The 15965-nt window shown below is 42.9% G+C and overlaps 1 protein-coding gene across 2 annotated transcripts in view; it reads left to right on the top strand.

Moving 5' to 3' along the window:
• pcdh1a (protocadherin 1a) overlaps nt 1-11244 on the top strand; it is a 92480-nt gene extending 81236 nt beyond the window's left edge. The window contains exon 5 of one of the 2 annotated variants that reach the window (XM_048237431.1): nt 11192-11244. In XM_048237431.1, the coding sequence (XP_048093388.1) occupies nt 11192-11211 (20 nt within the window). In that variant the 3' untranslated portion in view covers nt 11212-11244. Of the gene's footprint in view, nt 1-3524; nt 3694-11191 lie in introns of those variants that run through there. The other variant, XM_048237430.1, reaches the window with a different exon arrangement.
• The last annotated feature ends 4721 nt before the right edge of the window (nt 11245-15965 follow it).

Genomic DNA, 15965 nt, shown 5'->3' with positions numbered 1-15965 from the left:
GGTAGCATGTCACACTCAATCAGAGTAGGCAAGGGAATGTGGGCATTGCCGTCTAATGATTCCACAATGAAGTTACTGGTGGCGTAAGCCCGGCCAGTCTCAACCACCCCTGAGCATGTCTTCAGAGTGTATCTCGCTCCTGCTCCTTTGACCCCAAAATGTTCAAAGAATTCTGTTCTGCCAAGTGACTTATTGCTTTGTTCGTCAAGAACAGCATAAGTCTTCATAGCTTGGTCTCTTTGCCCTGCAGGATACACCAGGACGAGACAGATCTTGGAACATGATTTTGAAGTGTTCACACTCCCACAGATTTCAGTGCATTTGGACGTCACCGATGGAACAACCTCCAGCTGCTGCGGCTCCGCCATGATCTGTAGTACTCACATGGGCATCAGTTTTCCATGGGGGAATTTGGGATGTAAGCTGGACGGGTGTCTGTTGCTGTTGCACTCTTTGCACTCCACAGGCTTGTCACAGTCTTTGGCAAGATGGTTAGATGATGCACAGCACCTGAAACAGATGTGCTTTTCTTTCAGATAAGCTTTTCTTTCATCCAATGTTTTATTTCTGAAGCTGCGGCACTTTCTCAGTGGATGAGGCTTGTTATGTAGCGGGCACTGTTTGTCAGGATCATCATCTCTGCTAATTGTTGTTGTGCTGTCACCACTACTTGTTGAGACTTCAGTCTTTCTTACAGCAACTGATGTTCTCAGCGTGATGACTGGATGACTGGAAAACACTTTTTCTGTCTTGATGGCACACCATGCTCCGTTATGCTGGCAAAGCTGGGGTCATTGCGGCGTTTTTGCTTGTTCAATGGCGAAGTTCCGCGAAGACAACAAATGGAGGGTAGGGCACCTTATGTTGTTCTTTGTAGCGTGATCCTACAGTAATCCACTTTTCTTGTAGGTTGTGCGGTAGTTTCTGGACAATCGGGCTGACTCCCGGGGGAGGTGTTGAGATCGACAGGCCAGGTAAGTACCCGATCGGCCCTAGCTGCTTCTAGTTCCATGAGAGTGTCTCCAAGCTCTCTTAGTTTGTGGTTGTCTTTGGCTGAGATTTTGGGAAATCTTCAACTTTTTGAGGAGGGCGTTTTGATGACCTCAGGTGAGCCATAAACATCTTCCAATCTTTGCCACAACATCTCGAGGCCTGTTGGTGCATTATGAATATGTACTGCTCTAATTCTTTTAGCTTGCTCAGACGATGATGGACCTAGCCATTTACATAGCAGATCAAGCTCCTCTCTAGCAGAGAGTTTTAAGTCATCAGTAGAACTGAGGAAAGATGCTTTCCAGGCCCAGTAATTCTCTGGCTTATCATCAAACTTTAGCAGGCCTGAACTCACCAGCTCACGTCGCATCAGGTACTTTGCCTAAATCAGTTGTAGCTGCAGTACTGTATTGCCTCGTGTCATACATAGGGAGTGGATGCGCTTGATATGGCAAGGGAGGCTTGTAATCATCGCTGATGGGTTTAATGTTGTGGGGAAGTTCTCTATAGCTGTGTGGTTGTCTTTGTGCATTTACAGTGCTAGTGACCCGGATTCAATTCCAGGTAGCTTCTCCTCTGGACGGCGTTGTCGAGCCAATTCGAGGAACTCATAGTCACTGATTTCACTCGATGTTGTATCACCTTGGTTCTCACAGCTCTTCACTTCACGCTGTCCATGTTAGATTGGCGCACTGGTGTGTGTGTGGAGTTGTAGGTGGCTTTGCATCGGGAGGTGAGACTGTGACTAATGTATTGATTGTTCTTCCACTCTGATAGGACTGATGGCCTGGATGTTGAACAGGGGTCTGCGCAGTAGCACTTTCACCATTAAGTTCAGATGGGGTCTGAGACAGCATGTTGGCTTTAATTGGCTGAAGTGGGCTTAACAGTTCATAATCATCTTCCGGCAGCTGCTTCTAGCATTTCAGCTTCTGCAAAGTGCGGCTGCCGCAGCCTTTTCTAGTTTCAGTTCATGCAAACTGGCGTGTAGTATAGCTTGTTGTTTTAATAGCTCAGCCTCTTCGCTTAGCAAACGCCAGCTCAGCGCAGCTTCTGCTTTAGCCCGTGCTTTTAAAGCGAGGGAATTAGCTACAGAGCGTTTGTTTGTTCTTGAACAGTTGGATATTTGTGACCGTGTCTCTAGTTCTTCAAAATCCATTTCTTCGTTTCTTTGTGTGGTGATGATTGTTTTGTTTTCTACTTACAGAACGATTATTGGCCGTTGGAAGAGTTGCCTTTTACTATTCTGCCCTTTTCGTGTGTGAGGTGGTTAGCCGGTTACATTTGCTGGGCAGACAGACAACAGTTTCCCCAAGAATGGCTGGCTGATGTTCCTTTTAAATGTTTTACTTTGGAAACACTGTAAAACTAAGCATACATACAAAATATAGCTTAGTTATATGTTCAGAATACAGCAAATATGTGCACAATCACGTAACATTACACGCTTTTAATACAAATGGATGGGTTAGCTTAAGGTTAATATGTATGGTGAATTCCATTGGGTTGTAAACAATTAGCATGTTAGACAAAGGTAATCATTCAAAACGAACTAAAGTCCATAGACAAAGTTCCACACAAGAGGAACTTTTCCATTGTAACTAGGAATCATAAAACTGAAGAAAATACTTACAGGCAAATGTTTTCTGGCCATGTAAAACTGAGTAGTAAAAAGCGTGTCTGAGTAACTCATCAATGTCGTTCTGAACTAACTACGGAAACCCCGCAGGCACAAAATAACGTTACTGCAAGTGCATTTGACCACTAGAGGTCTCCCTACTCCTAAATTAACAACAGAACAGCACACTTATATATATATATATATATATAATACATTTATACTCTTTACTTATACATACCCCTGACTTGAATCTTAATCAATGTGCATAGAAATATATTAATTTGCAATTAATTTGCATTTGGCTACACAATACGTTAAACCATTTTAATCAGCTGGACTCTACAAAGGGTTGTGTAAAATGAAGTGTGAGTTTTAAATGTAAGTTTTTTTTATTATTATTAATCAGTGAAGGCTGCTTTTTATTCATGGGGTGGAACGAGAAGCTGAGAGGGTGTCAGAGAAAAGGGTTTCCTTGGGGATCTTGAAATCATCTGACAGAGAGGAGGGAGACAGTGAGACAGAGAACAGGCAGACGGAGAAAAATACCAGGTGTTTAGGAGAAAAAATTGTGAGGGATTAGAGGGCCCCGTCTTTTGATCAGCCATTAAGAGCAATTCTGTGATGAATTTCCCTTAAAGTGGATCCATGCTTGAAAATGAGAGGCCATTTCATGATAACCCGTTGATAAAAATTGACTCCACTGAGATGACGAGGAGTTAGTGCCTTTCAGTAATGCATCTGCAGAGCGTCTAAGCAGAGCTAGTCATACAATGTGCAAATCCAGAAGTATCAACCTCTCTATGCCTCTTAAGACAAACAAAAAATGTCTTACACCTGTCTTACACATTGCGTACACCTGTCAGAAGAACAACCAAAAATAGTCGATTACATTGTTTCCCTTCCTTCACAGATACACTACCTGCCACAGTTCAGAGGAGGAACACACGGCTTGGTTGATGAGTTTGTTTGTAAAGGTGTTTGGGCAGGCCCAAGTGGAAGGACCAGTGTTTGGCTTCAGGACGGCATAGCTGCCAAAGGAGCAGCGAGCTGGCAGCTCCTGGAGATGACCGGACAGGCTACATGATGGAGTGTGGAAGGGATTCTCATTTAGAAGATGAATGCTGACAGCCCGCTCCCAGCAGACCTGATCCTTCTGTCCAATTTGAAATCTAAGGGAAAGGCATCCCTGATTAACTGCACACCTGAGCTGCTGAGTGACATCTGCTGGGGGAACTCGCTCGGCAATTAAATATCAGTGTTTTTGCCGTGGTCCTCTTCTCGCGGTAAATGAGAGCCACTCACATTTGGAAATGACTGTTTGGCTCGCCCGGATGTGCAATTACTTATATCTTTTGTCTCTTACAAATTGGCCTGCTGTGCATGCTTTCAAAAAATTTTGCAAAGTAGAACATTGTGTTTTCGCTTTTTGTGTCAGAGCAGAAACTTTGTTAAGATCAGGAAATTGCTGTAGCCTAGTTTTGTTTTTCAGACTTATTTTACTCCCACGAAAACATGTCTTTTTAACATATTAACACACACATTTTAAAAATACATGTTCTTCAGAACTGCACCAACTTCTCACATGCTAATACCTTTCATATAACAGCAGCCAAACCTAGTGTCTCCAGAGGTGTGATTTATACGTATACCAAAGGTAGGTAGCATGTGATGAGACACTACATCAGTACGTAGTTTTTTGCCCTCCCTGGTTAGTTGATTATCTGTTTCCAGTACAACCCTCTCCGTCTCAGGCAATCTTTACCAGGCTCCTCGCTTGGAATAAAACTCAGTCTCCCCCTAAGTCGATTCCGATCTAATTAAAAGTCTCTTTCTTAGTGTCTGTCATCTAATTAAAACTCTCCCATTCATTTTGTCTCAGTGTCGATCGCCTTAACTACAGTGGGGGGAGAGAAAGCCCTCACCTATTGTGTCTCTACAGGTCTCTTAAAGGAAGAGGGGAACAATCTTCCCCACAGAGTAGGTCTCTGCCTCATCTCATGCCCCCTGTAAATTGGACAGAGACTTGTTGATAATTGAAGATCATTGTCTCCTCCCATGGACTGAAAACTCACAATGTCCCAACAATGCTTTTCTCTATCCCAATCTTGACCAATCCTGATTATTGTTTCTCTCTCTCTCTCTCTCTCTCTCTCTCTCTCTCTCTCTCTCTCTCTCTCTCTCTCTCTGTCTCTCCTTTTCTGTTGAGGTTTTCAAAATCTCACGCTGTGTCCTGTTTGCTACCACTCTCAGCTAGATGTCCCAAGAGTACAAAAACATTGCAATGCTTGTTTCTAAGTGAAGCCCAGTCTTAATTTGCATTTGTTCTGGGAGAGATCCATCTCAAATTACTACCATCCTTGCTAGCTGTATTACTTACCTTCCTGACAAATGAGGAATGTTTTTTATGTTAAATGATGCTGCATTTTAAAGCACCTAGAGAAAGCCCTTTAAGATAACAACTGGCTCGTATTGAAAAAAAAGAAACATTGCATTTTAATATTAATTTAGCTACACTTAAAATGATGCATTAAGTGGGATGGAAAGACTGGGGAAAGAGAAGGGGAAAATGCTTGAAAACCTTTGGTCTGCTCGTTTTAAGTGTTCTTTGAGGAAAAGAGAAACTGCTCCCCTGAGGATAAGTTGCCTGCATAAAGAGTTTAAAAAGTCTGGAGATGAGTTCTCCTTTCCTGTGTAACACTAATCATTTATCCACAAAGTGCTCTATTGTTAGAGACAATGTGAAGTCCAAATTCATTTTTAAATTATCTTTTTTTTTGTTACAGCAGAACTGACATGTTTCACTTTTATAATGAGTTGTTCCTTCACACTTGACTAAACTTGTATTTCCTCTCAGCCCTTGTGAAATGGAGGATGTCTTGGCTCTCTCTTTCTGTGTGCCTCACTCTTTCACTCATGCACACACCACTCTCTCTCTCTCTCTCTCTCTCTCTGTGTCTCTCTCTCCCTCTCTCTCTCTTTCTCTCTTCCTCAAACTCTTCTCTCTCGCTCTCTCATCAGTGTGACTGAGGAAGACCCGACAGAAGCGGTTAGGTTTCCTTGATAATATGTGGAAATGAAAATGAATAAAGCGATAACACCTAGAGCCAATGGCTTGCTCACTGGTTGTTTGCTTTGCAGCTGTGTTTCCTTGAAATTAAAATGGATGTTGTGACAAAGAAGCAGTTATTTATTAAGTGCTAACATTATGTGATGGAGTGCTTTCTAGCCTAGTCTTTGTGGTTTTGTAGAAAAGAAAACGTTTCCCTCCACAAGCCTGTCTCTCTATTCTCTCTCCCTATCTCCTTTCTCTCTCTCTCTCTCTCTCTCTCTCTGTCCCTCTTTCTTTTTTTGTGGTTTAATCTCGCTCCATGGCGAAGCAACTTTAATGGGCTGTTGGGGTTTAGACTGTTTCCGTGGCGACAGAGCGTGCCGATATGGAGCGTTCGTTTACTCACGAGGCCTTTGCGGCGCTTCAGCGCGAGAGACGGCGGATGCCGGTGACAAATCGTTGCGCGCCTGCAGCGACGAGGAAGCCCGCCGCGATATGTCTGCTCATGCAAAGCAGCGTCGCAGGCTGGGCCTCCAAATGAGATTCTTGTCAGGAGCGAACACTCACGCTCATAGCCAGGGCAGACGAGGAGGCCCATTACTGACGCTTCACCTCAATGTCTTTCTCTTTCTCTCCGTCTCTCTATCACACTCTTCCTTTTCTTAAGGAGATGATGCGGAGAGTAGGGTGGCACAGGAAACCAATGGAGCAACAGGGTCCTAATTTGCGACGAGTTTATCGTTTTATCATTTCCTTACCTCGGTGATGTGTTTTCTTGAAGATAACACATGCACTCCATTTCCACCTATTGATCTTCGCCAGGATGATTGATTGATATGTGTGCGGAGTGTGTAGTCTTGTCTGTTTTTTTCCCCACATTGCAGCAAGTTATTGTAGCAATCAGTTCTGTAGATAGGAGCCAGGCTCATATTCACAATGTGGGAAAGATATGCTAAAGCCTGTTCTATATGACCACTTCTGTGCCTCGCGCCCTGGCCAGTTTATTTACTCTGAGGAAATCTCCGACCTGCAGTGTTAACCAGGGTAGTGAGTCAGTGGGATAATGAACAATAGGCAATGTGTAATAGACTGCAAACAATCCTCAGTGTCCATTGAAACAATGACATGAGCTGTTATTAAAAAGCCAGTACACCTTTTCACAAAAATATTTCAATATGAACTGAAACGTAAATGAAATCAAACGCGATGAGCCAAAGACAACCCACTCAAAGATCATTTGAAAATGTGGTGGCTGAGTGTAAGGTAGGCTACCTTTGTTCTGGTGACTTCTTTCTTATTCTAAGAAGACTAAACTCTTTGGGCTAATAAGGATTTTTTCAGAGCCAAGTTGACTTTTCTGACTGTGTGTCTCGACTGGGGGGGCCATTATCAAAGTCTGCTGCAAGGCCTTAATTTGCAGGGACAAGCTGTGTTGCGTGAAGTGGACCTGCTCTTCCTGTCACTTCCTGTGGCAGGTGGCCACCTAAAAGGAATCATTAATTAGTCGCATGGGACTGCGGGCGCTCCGTGAGTCAGAGGGGTGTGCTTCAGGATTGAGACCGCCTTTTGGAAGCAGAAGGTGGAGGTGGGTGGAGAGGAGTCCCCAAGCGCTTCCCTTGTAATGTGTTTAGTTTATGGTGCCTTGCGTAGCCTACGGAAGGGGGAGAGAAGGAAAAGTAATTATTAAGTAATGTTCAGCAATGGTGCTGTGGGTATCACTAAGTGCATCCATAAAGCTTTATGATGCAGAATGGATGAACATGTGAGATGAAACTGAATTAACTTTGGGATGCGACGGAATGAAAAGATGTGGGTGTGAACTATTAAGCACAGGTTAAACTTCATCTAATTAGTTCAACACCTGGTTTTTGGTGGGATGGAGTCACATAGCGCTGTGGTGCACTTAGAGAAGTAATTAGAGCACAATTCCACAGGAGTGATTAAATCCTTTAAATTAGGTTCTGTATTTGTGGTAAACCCTCATCAAAAAATCTCATATCTCGTCTCATAGCAGTATTATTATTTCAAAGAGGTTTTAGAGTAAATCAATTTAAAACAAGTGAAACATTATGATTTCCCATCTGCAATATCATCAATGTTGAAGACTGTATTTTGGTTACAGATTACATTAAGAAAGAATGTGGATCCAATCACTGCCGAAATGGCTATTTTCTTTTCTCTTAGCAGGAGCCTTTTCGCGTGTATCACGTAATGACACTCATCTGGACATGATTAGGATGCCAGTAGTGCTCTGCAGTCTGCTGGGAATAGAGTTCTAGCAGCAGTCTTAGTATCAAGTCTGAGGAGTGTGTGGCATGACACACTGTACGAGCCAATCACAATGACATCTTGGCTGTAGTATGCTGTAGAGAATGTGTGTGGTATTCGCTTATCTTCCGTGCCAGAATAAAAGAGAAAGAATCCACAAAGTGACTGGTTGCTTGCTTTTCCACCATACATATTATAGCACTGTGCTAAAACGTTCCTTTAGGATATTACCCACATTCAACATTTTTCTTTTTTTGTAAAAAATAGTTTTCATAGCACACTAGAGCACCTCTAGACCACCGTATCATATTCACATTCATTTAAAAATGGCTGTCTAGCAATTCTTGTCCAAAAAGTATTGTTACACCACAATACTCAATATGTTGTCCAACAGTGAGTCATTTTTCCCCGTTGCACCGACACTGGATTTTAGGGTTCCCCCACCTGCCTAATCCCACTTTAACCACTGGTGATGACGGTATAGTTTTAAAAATCGAAAGTGGCTATGATAAACGGTAGTAACAACGCCTACAAACATCAAAAATTGCATTCGGAAGAATGATAACATTTGAAGAGTTTGGTTCCAAAACGCTGTATCTCAGGGACATTTTATCAACAAACAGCATGTACCATAGCTGTTTGGTCTATTAGCCGTTGGCAGGGTGAGGAACCATTGCTTTTTTGAACACAGTTTACACTGTTTTCCACAGTCACACATTTCAAACACCACAACCATCCCTTAATGATGTGCTTTCTAGTCTCAAAATGTCTTCTTTTTTTCCCCGTCAAAACTTGGAAAGTTGTGAAGCCATGACTCAAAACCCTGCTGAGCTAATATCAGTTTTTTTCTATTTTGCTCTTTTATTAAACTTAATTTCATAAGTCTTCTTGTCTATTACTCCTCAGGGACATTAGCAGGTTACAAAACTGCTTACACTTCAGCACCTCAAGTACTCCTCCAGTCATTCTGACTTTCAAGTACAAAGTAGGTAGTGCTCTTGCTGTTAAGTGTCGACTTTGAGTGCTTTTTCAACTTCTGTCTGTTAGTGATGATGACAAACTTCCTCTTGGTTGACGGTGGTGGCAGTGTTATTGCGCTCATAGTCTTTGACACAGCCCACACCGTCTGAGCTGAGGCGGTGAAGATGAACTGAGGAATTCAGGTCATACATCTTCGGTTTAAATTGGCTGTTCTTCAATATTCTTACATGCTCACCATAGCAGATTTTTTTTTCTCTTCAGTTTGTCAATAAATGGAGACTCGATTAAAAGCAGCTTGCAAATCCATCATAGCCCAGGAGTGACGCTATGACAATTTGTTGCACACTGTCCCTTGATCATGAATGTATGGAGGTCAGGTGATTGACAATTGCTTATGGCGTATGAGTATAAAATTAGCACTTTGTGGGTTTCACACTTTATGTGATTACCCATGTCTATAGTAAAGCATCCATATGAACTGTCAACAACCTACTATAGAATGTTTGCAGGGCACCCATATACAGTATCATTTGCATATACTAAGTACCTTTGCAATATCAACTAATAATAAAAGCAATCACCTGAGACAGTGGGTGTGCTTTGACAGTTACAGTATATGTAGTGTCTAATTATGTCCACTTTTGTTTTGCAGTGCCTTAAAACCTTGGCAATTAAATAAATTATGTATAAACTTGAGAAGTCGATCAAACATATATTTCAATTAGAATAATCAGTCCATTGAGGAGACAGGCTGACACCCTCACAGTCTGTCTCTCTAATTACGAACATGTCATGCCAGGAGCTTAATCTCACATTCAGGTTGTTTATCCAGTTGTGCTGGATGATATTTTCAGTCACTGTGGGCCTGATCTGAGACAGGGAGAGACCGACAGAGAGAGAGAGATAGTAAGTAAGAACACGAGACAGAGGAAAAGAGAGCAAGAGAGACAAAGAGAAATAGAAACAGAGTGAGACAGAGAGAGAGAGAAACAGTAAAGCGGTGTAGATGTCATCTGTCAAAGTCCTCCAGTGGGGTGACAGACAACCTCCCATGGCAGTTTATTATCAGTGGGAGTAGTTATGAAAATTATAGCTGTGCCTCAAACAAACGCACCATTACTCATGTCAAGCAGCTCCCAAGTTAGAATACTGTATCTCACAAACGATAAATTGTTTGCTGATTATTAAGGAGTAAATGCCATGTTATGACAGAACAGAGGATGTTGTGGCTGTGGTGTCTTAGCAGCCTGCCTCCCCCTACTCCTCCTCTAGCTTTTACTTCATTTGCTTCTTCTTCTTCTTTTTCCTCTTCTCTGCTTTACTGTTTTTCTTCATGTCTTGTTTGGGTGTGGTTTGTCATTGCATGCAAAATCACAAATCAGAAAGGGGGGGGGGTTTGTGACGGAGATAGCTTTAAGATAGAGATATGGGCATAAGGCTGTAAGGACCCTTCAGTCTGCACGTTTACACAACAAATGGTGAACACAGCACTGGCATGTGTACTTAACGTGTGCAAAGAGAAAGGTTAGACAGACGCTATACCAATCACAGCACTCTGCCGCATCAGCGTAGGAAATTAAGTGGTATTTGTGCCGCCATTATATTTTATTAGTAAAAAAATGGCAGCGCATCTGTTGTTGACTTAAATTAGCAGATGACTCAGGCCAAAGCCCTGCCGAAACTGGTAATTTGGTTCTATGGAATTGCTGGCACGTCTGGCCTATGAATAGTCATGTATCTCGCATTATAATTGCATATGAAATATTGATATTCTGATGGAATTGGGTCGATACCGTTGGCTACACACTAATTTGTATGTGGAAACTCAATACCTCCTTCCACGTCTATCTGCACAGCCTTGGGGATGTTGATTGCCTGTGTTGAAGTGACAGTAGGCAGGGTGTTGGACAGTTTAATGGGAGCGCATGAGGTGGAGGCAATTCTAATGCATTTGCACATAGTATGTGTTTGTGTGTGTGTGTGTGTGTGTGTGTGTGTGTGTGTGTGCACGCGCGCGCGTGTGTGCATGCTTGAATGTGTATGTGTTCTTGTGCCTTTGTACATGCATGCATATATATATGTGTGTGTGTGTCTGTGTGTGTGTGTGTATTAATGTACACCTCTCTGCCCAGCGTATTAAGGAAAGAGAAGGACCCCACCCCACCAACCCTTTCGACAAGCCTGCTGCATGATTGGCGTCGACTCCGCGCCAGCAAAGAGATGTCGACGTGGAGGAGTCCACTGTAATGTATTTACTCTGTAATTTGTGTCTCGGCTAGAGGCCATACATCCTGTTTAAGAGTGACACCTCTCCTCCCTGCGGCAGCCCCACGCCGGTCCCGCCACTGCTGCCGCAGCCCTGCCGGCTCTGACGGGAACCTCGCCACGCCGCGGCTGATGGATGAGCTCATCAAAGCACTGCTGGGGCTGATGGGCCTCTCTCTAGAACGCCCACGACACTGCCGCCGCCACCACCACCACCACCACCACCGTCCCCAGCAGCAGCAGTAGCAGCAGAACCACCGCCTCCACCATCAACCACCCACCCACCCACCCACCGATCCAGTACGGCCTCCTGCTGCTCTTACGGTGTTGTTCTGTTTTGTTTGTTAGATGCGTCGGAATCACAACAGATCGCGCAGTCAAAACAATTCCCATTTTTGCGAATGTGTGAAAGTCTTAAGTGCCACGTGATACAGAATGGACTGTGAATTACTAGAGCGGGGCAGGGTGGCATTGTTGGGAGAATTGGCAGTGTGATTGTTGCGTCAGCTCAACAAGGATTCAACATACTGTCTCATAATGCTAGAGGGATTTAGACAATATAAGATATGCCAGACCAATATAAGATATGCCAGGCAATTCAGACCAAATGTATGCAGGAACACTTGACATGATTATGCCAAGTGAAAGAATAGTTTGTTATCAGGATTTCTTTTCCATCAGGAAGGAATTTGTATAGAAAATGTGTTTGCATAACAAAAAAAGTGAAAATGCAATAGTACAGATTTTTTACCTCAAAAGTGACAAAGCATACCAGTAATACAAAAAGCTCTAAAATCAAATGAAAATGTATGTAACTACCTCTTCACTCTAAACCATCTCTGTTAAAATGCATGAGACTAGCAGCCCCTAAGAAATGTGCACCACCACATCAAAAAGACATAATGAACAGTGGCAAGAGACTGTTATCTGTCCCAGAGAAAATATAACTGCCAAAACCAATGGTCTAGTTCCTTTTCAGAACAAACACTCACATGTAATTTAGCAAACAGGTGTTCACAGAAAGCAACAGAAAAATACATTTTTATAGTCCTTTCACTGTGTATTCAGATCAAAACATTCCCTGCATTATCCTTGCAAAATGCTTCCAATATCCTCTCACCATTTCATTATCCCACAATGCCATCCCAGTTACAATAACAGTGCTTTTGTGTCGTTATGACAGCTCTGGGTCACTCTAGATAAGAATCAGTCCTCAGTAACGGATGGCAAATGTGAAAAAGGGAGAATTTAAATAATGGAGAGAGAGCGAGAGAGGGCTGCCCTGGCTTCATAGAGTGTGCTGTGTAAGGTAAATTAGCTGACAGGTCTATTATGAAGCACCTGCTATTCAGGTCTGCCCTTTCAGATGGGGTTGCTTTCATTCTTTCTCATCTGAGCCAGCTGAAGACTATTCCAAGATGCTTTGTACTGAGGAATATATGCCTGTGTTATGTCCAATCACACAGCATTCGACAATATAATCTCGGCACCCCATTCAGTCTGGCAATCCATTTGTTGTTGGGTAACTGCTCTGCCTCGAAACACATATAGCTGATCGGCTGCAAAGAGAGTTTAGTGTTTTATACAGAGAAGCTGTTACTTGTATCTGAGAGAAATAAAAGGATTAGCTGTGGTGTAAATTGCTTCGTCAATGATGATTCCCTACACAAATTGCAGTTCATTCCAAGGTAATTACAATGTACAAACATCATGTTATCACCTATAAAATGCACAAGACTGAGAATCTCCTGAAACAATATCCCATAGCATTATATTCTCGTCTTGCAGTGCTTCCTAACAATAAGCCTGACTTGCTCATAAGATGTCTCTGCAAGGCTTTTACATGTCGATTTTGAGGCAATAAAAACACAATTTTCTCCAGGAAAATGGACAGGATCTGGTAAGTCTCTATAGTACTGACTGACAAAAAACATTAAAACAGCCAACTCCTTCACAGACACACACACACACACGCACACACACAACATCCAGATCACAGTAATTTCACAGCTGGTACATGTAAAGTTCATGACTTGGTCATGAGATGTTACGGTGAGCAGCATGGTGGCGTGTGTGTGTGTGTGTGTGTGTGTGTGTGTGTGTGTGTGTGTGTGAGGTAGCTGACGAAGCAGTCCCCCAGCAGGATCGCTGCGACTCAACACTCTCTGGCGTCTGCTGGTGGAGCTGGCACCAACCCCAGGCCTTTGTACTCAAGACATGTGCATTTCAAACAGCCAGCAAGCAGAGAGCGCTGGGACTCGATCAGAGAAGACTGCGTGGGTGGGTGGCTGGGTAGGGTGAGGTGGTGGTGTGTGTGTGTGTGTGTGTGTGTGGGGGGGGGGTGGTGGTCCAACTGCTTTGCCACCACCCCAACCCCACACTCCAAAGCACCACACCCCCCGGATGAGTTTCAATCAGCGTCATCTTCTCCGGCGTCTCATCACCTCCATCATGTGGGCTGTTCGTCTCTCCAAAAAGGAACCTTTTGATGATTTTCCTCAACATTCTGTCTCTTCAGATACATAGAGCATGGCAGCATGGCATCTCCTTGCTGGAAACTTCAGGGGCCATTTCTGAAAGTTTTCCATGTCTCTCTCTCTCTCTCTCTCTCTCTCTCTCTCTCTCTCTCTCTCTCTCTTTCTCTTTCTCTCTCTCTCTCTCTCACTTCTTTTTCTTTTCTCCCCTCCTCGCCATGCTCATCCCTGGGTGTTTAAAAAGATGTGGTTGAATTTGCAAACACGGCTTATCCTTTTGGGACAGGAATCGATGAGTCTTGCTCTCTGGGGGTCCCTGGTGAGAACCGGGACAGCTGAGCTGATTGAAGATTGATCACGAGATGGCGGCCAAGCGGTCCATCACCATGCTGGCCTGTGCTCGCGTGTGTGTGTGTGTGTTTGTGTTTGAGTGTACGTGTCTTCCTGGCATGCAGTGCCCTTTGTTTTGGCTTTGCCAGCACAAAACACGCCAGGCCGCCCCATCCTCAGAATACACACGGTCGGGATGGTGTTATAAACTAGTAAGCGGCTTGCTCAACCACTGCTTGGGAAAAACTGGTCTTACATTATAGTTTGAGTATGTACACAGTATCCACAATAGGAGGATATAGATAGGGAGCTCAAGAGAAAGGTACTGGAGATAGAGACAGATGCCATCCAGAACATACAGTACAGTACATTATCATGGTGGGAAAAATATTTTAACCCTTAAAGGAGTACCGTCACACCGGTGTGACGGGAATGTTGGGAAATGAACATTCTAAAGAATATCTGGGTTCATTGAATTCAACATAGAATTTTAGAACCTTCAATTGTTGCAGAACTTAGAATGTTCAAAAACCTACACCTTTAAGGGTTCATACATGCCTACATGCCAGTAGTAGCCCACATGCCTTAAACAAATAGTAAAACATGTCAAGTTAATCTAAGGCAGATGTAGAAATTGGGAAAAAAAGAAGACAGTGTTGACCAAAAAAAGACCCCTAAAAACAAACATTCTTCAAAAACAGCGGCCCAACTATTCATTATGCATACGGGGGAGCAGTTAATGGGCAAGTTTACCAATCTCATTCAGACATTTAAAATGTAGGTCCCTCATCAAAAATGCTGCTCCTACTTTAGTCACTTAAAGCTCATGAAATATTTCCCAGGGTGCAATGAAGCAACCACAAACTGGGAGTGCGGGAGTCCACCAGGGCAGTTCCAGCACTTGGGTTAGACAGGCCTTCACCCGACACATCACAGCACACAGAAATGCTCTCAATCCTCCGTCCCAAGGAGGTGTTACACCCAAAGCTGTTTCTCTGGGACACATTTAACACAAGAATGTACTATACTAAATGCCTTTTTTCATATATATATATATATATATATATATATATATATAGCATATAAGTGCAGAATATGTATGTATGTATGTATATACACAGTTTTAAGAATACAAGTAATTTCACAGTATTTGCGCATACATGAAGAAAAGATTATACTCTATAGAATTAATTTGACATTCACAGCACATGGTGTCCACATGCAGGCTTCGGTTGCTCCCGTCTATATGGCCAAAGCTATTAGCATTAGTATCACACTGAGTCTTCATGCTGGGTGCATTTGTCTCATTTTGACCCTAGGAAGCCTTTTTTTTATTATTCTCAACGCACACCAGTCCTGGAGAGAGGCTGCAGATGCCATTCATGCCGGAATCCGCAGTCTCTTTGTGTACTTTTTGTTGTGTCCCTTGCACGCATGCAAACGTTTTGCATGTTAATTGAGGTTTGCAGATGTTTCATTGTTTGTACAGTAGAGTACAGCATACCAGAGGTTCAGAATAAAGGCAAAAACGGGAAATGCATCAGATGATGGTTTTAAGTGCTCCATGCTGGGCACTAATCATTACATCTGAGCATGAGTGGCTTTGTTGTTTTGGCAACATATACATCACAGGCTATGGATTTGACATGCAATTAAACTCCCCCAAAGGCTATATTGTGGAATTTATAGTCAAGTGCTCATATTATCCAATTACTGTTGTTCTTCTCTAATCACCACAGCTCGTCTTATGGACACAGTTATTAACCAATCATCAGAACATGGACACATGTTCTTAACCCTCCTGTTGTGTTTGCAGTTAAATTTGTCCAATTGACAATTCTTTTCTCTCAAAAATGTTGTTCATTTATTCTGAGGCTCCATGACTTTGTTAACACAAGGCATCTGAACACACAAAGCAAATTCTGATAATTTTCGTAACAATTTATCGGTAAGTGTTTTATTTAACTTTAGAACACCCATTGTG

The sequence above is a fragment of the Alosa alosa genome, chromosome 2, assembly GCF_017589495.1.
Source record: "Alosa alosa isolate M-15738 ecotype Scorff River chromosome 2, AALO_Geno_1.1, whole genome shotgun sequence".
Classification (NCBI taxonomy): Eukaryota; Metazoa; Chordata; class Actinopteri; order Clupeiformes; family Clupeidae; genus Alosa; species Alosa alosa.
This window is presented reverse-complemented; position numbering and strand designations above follow the sequence as displayed.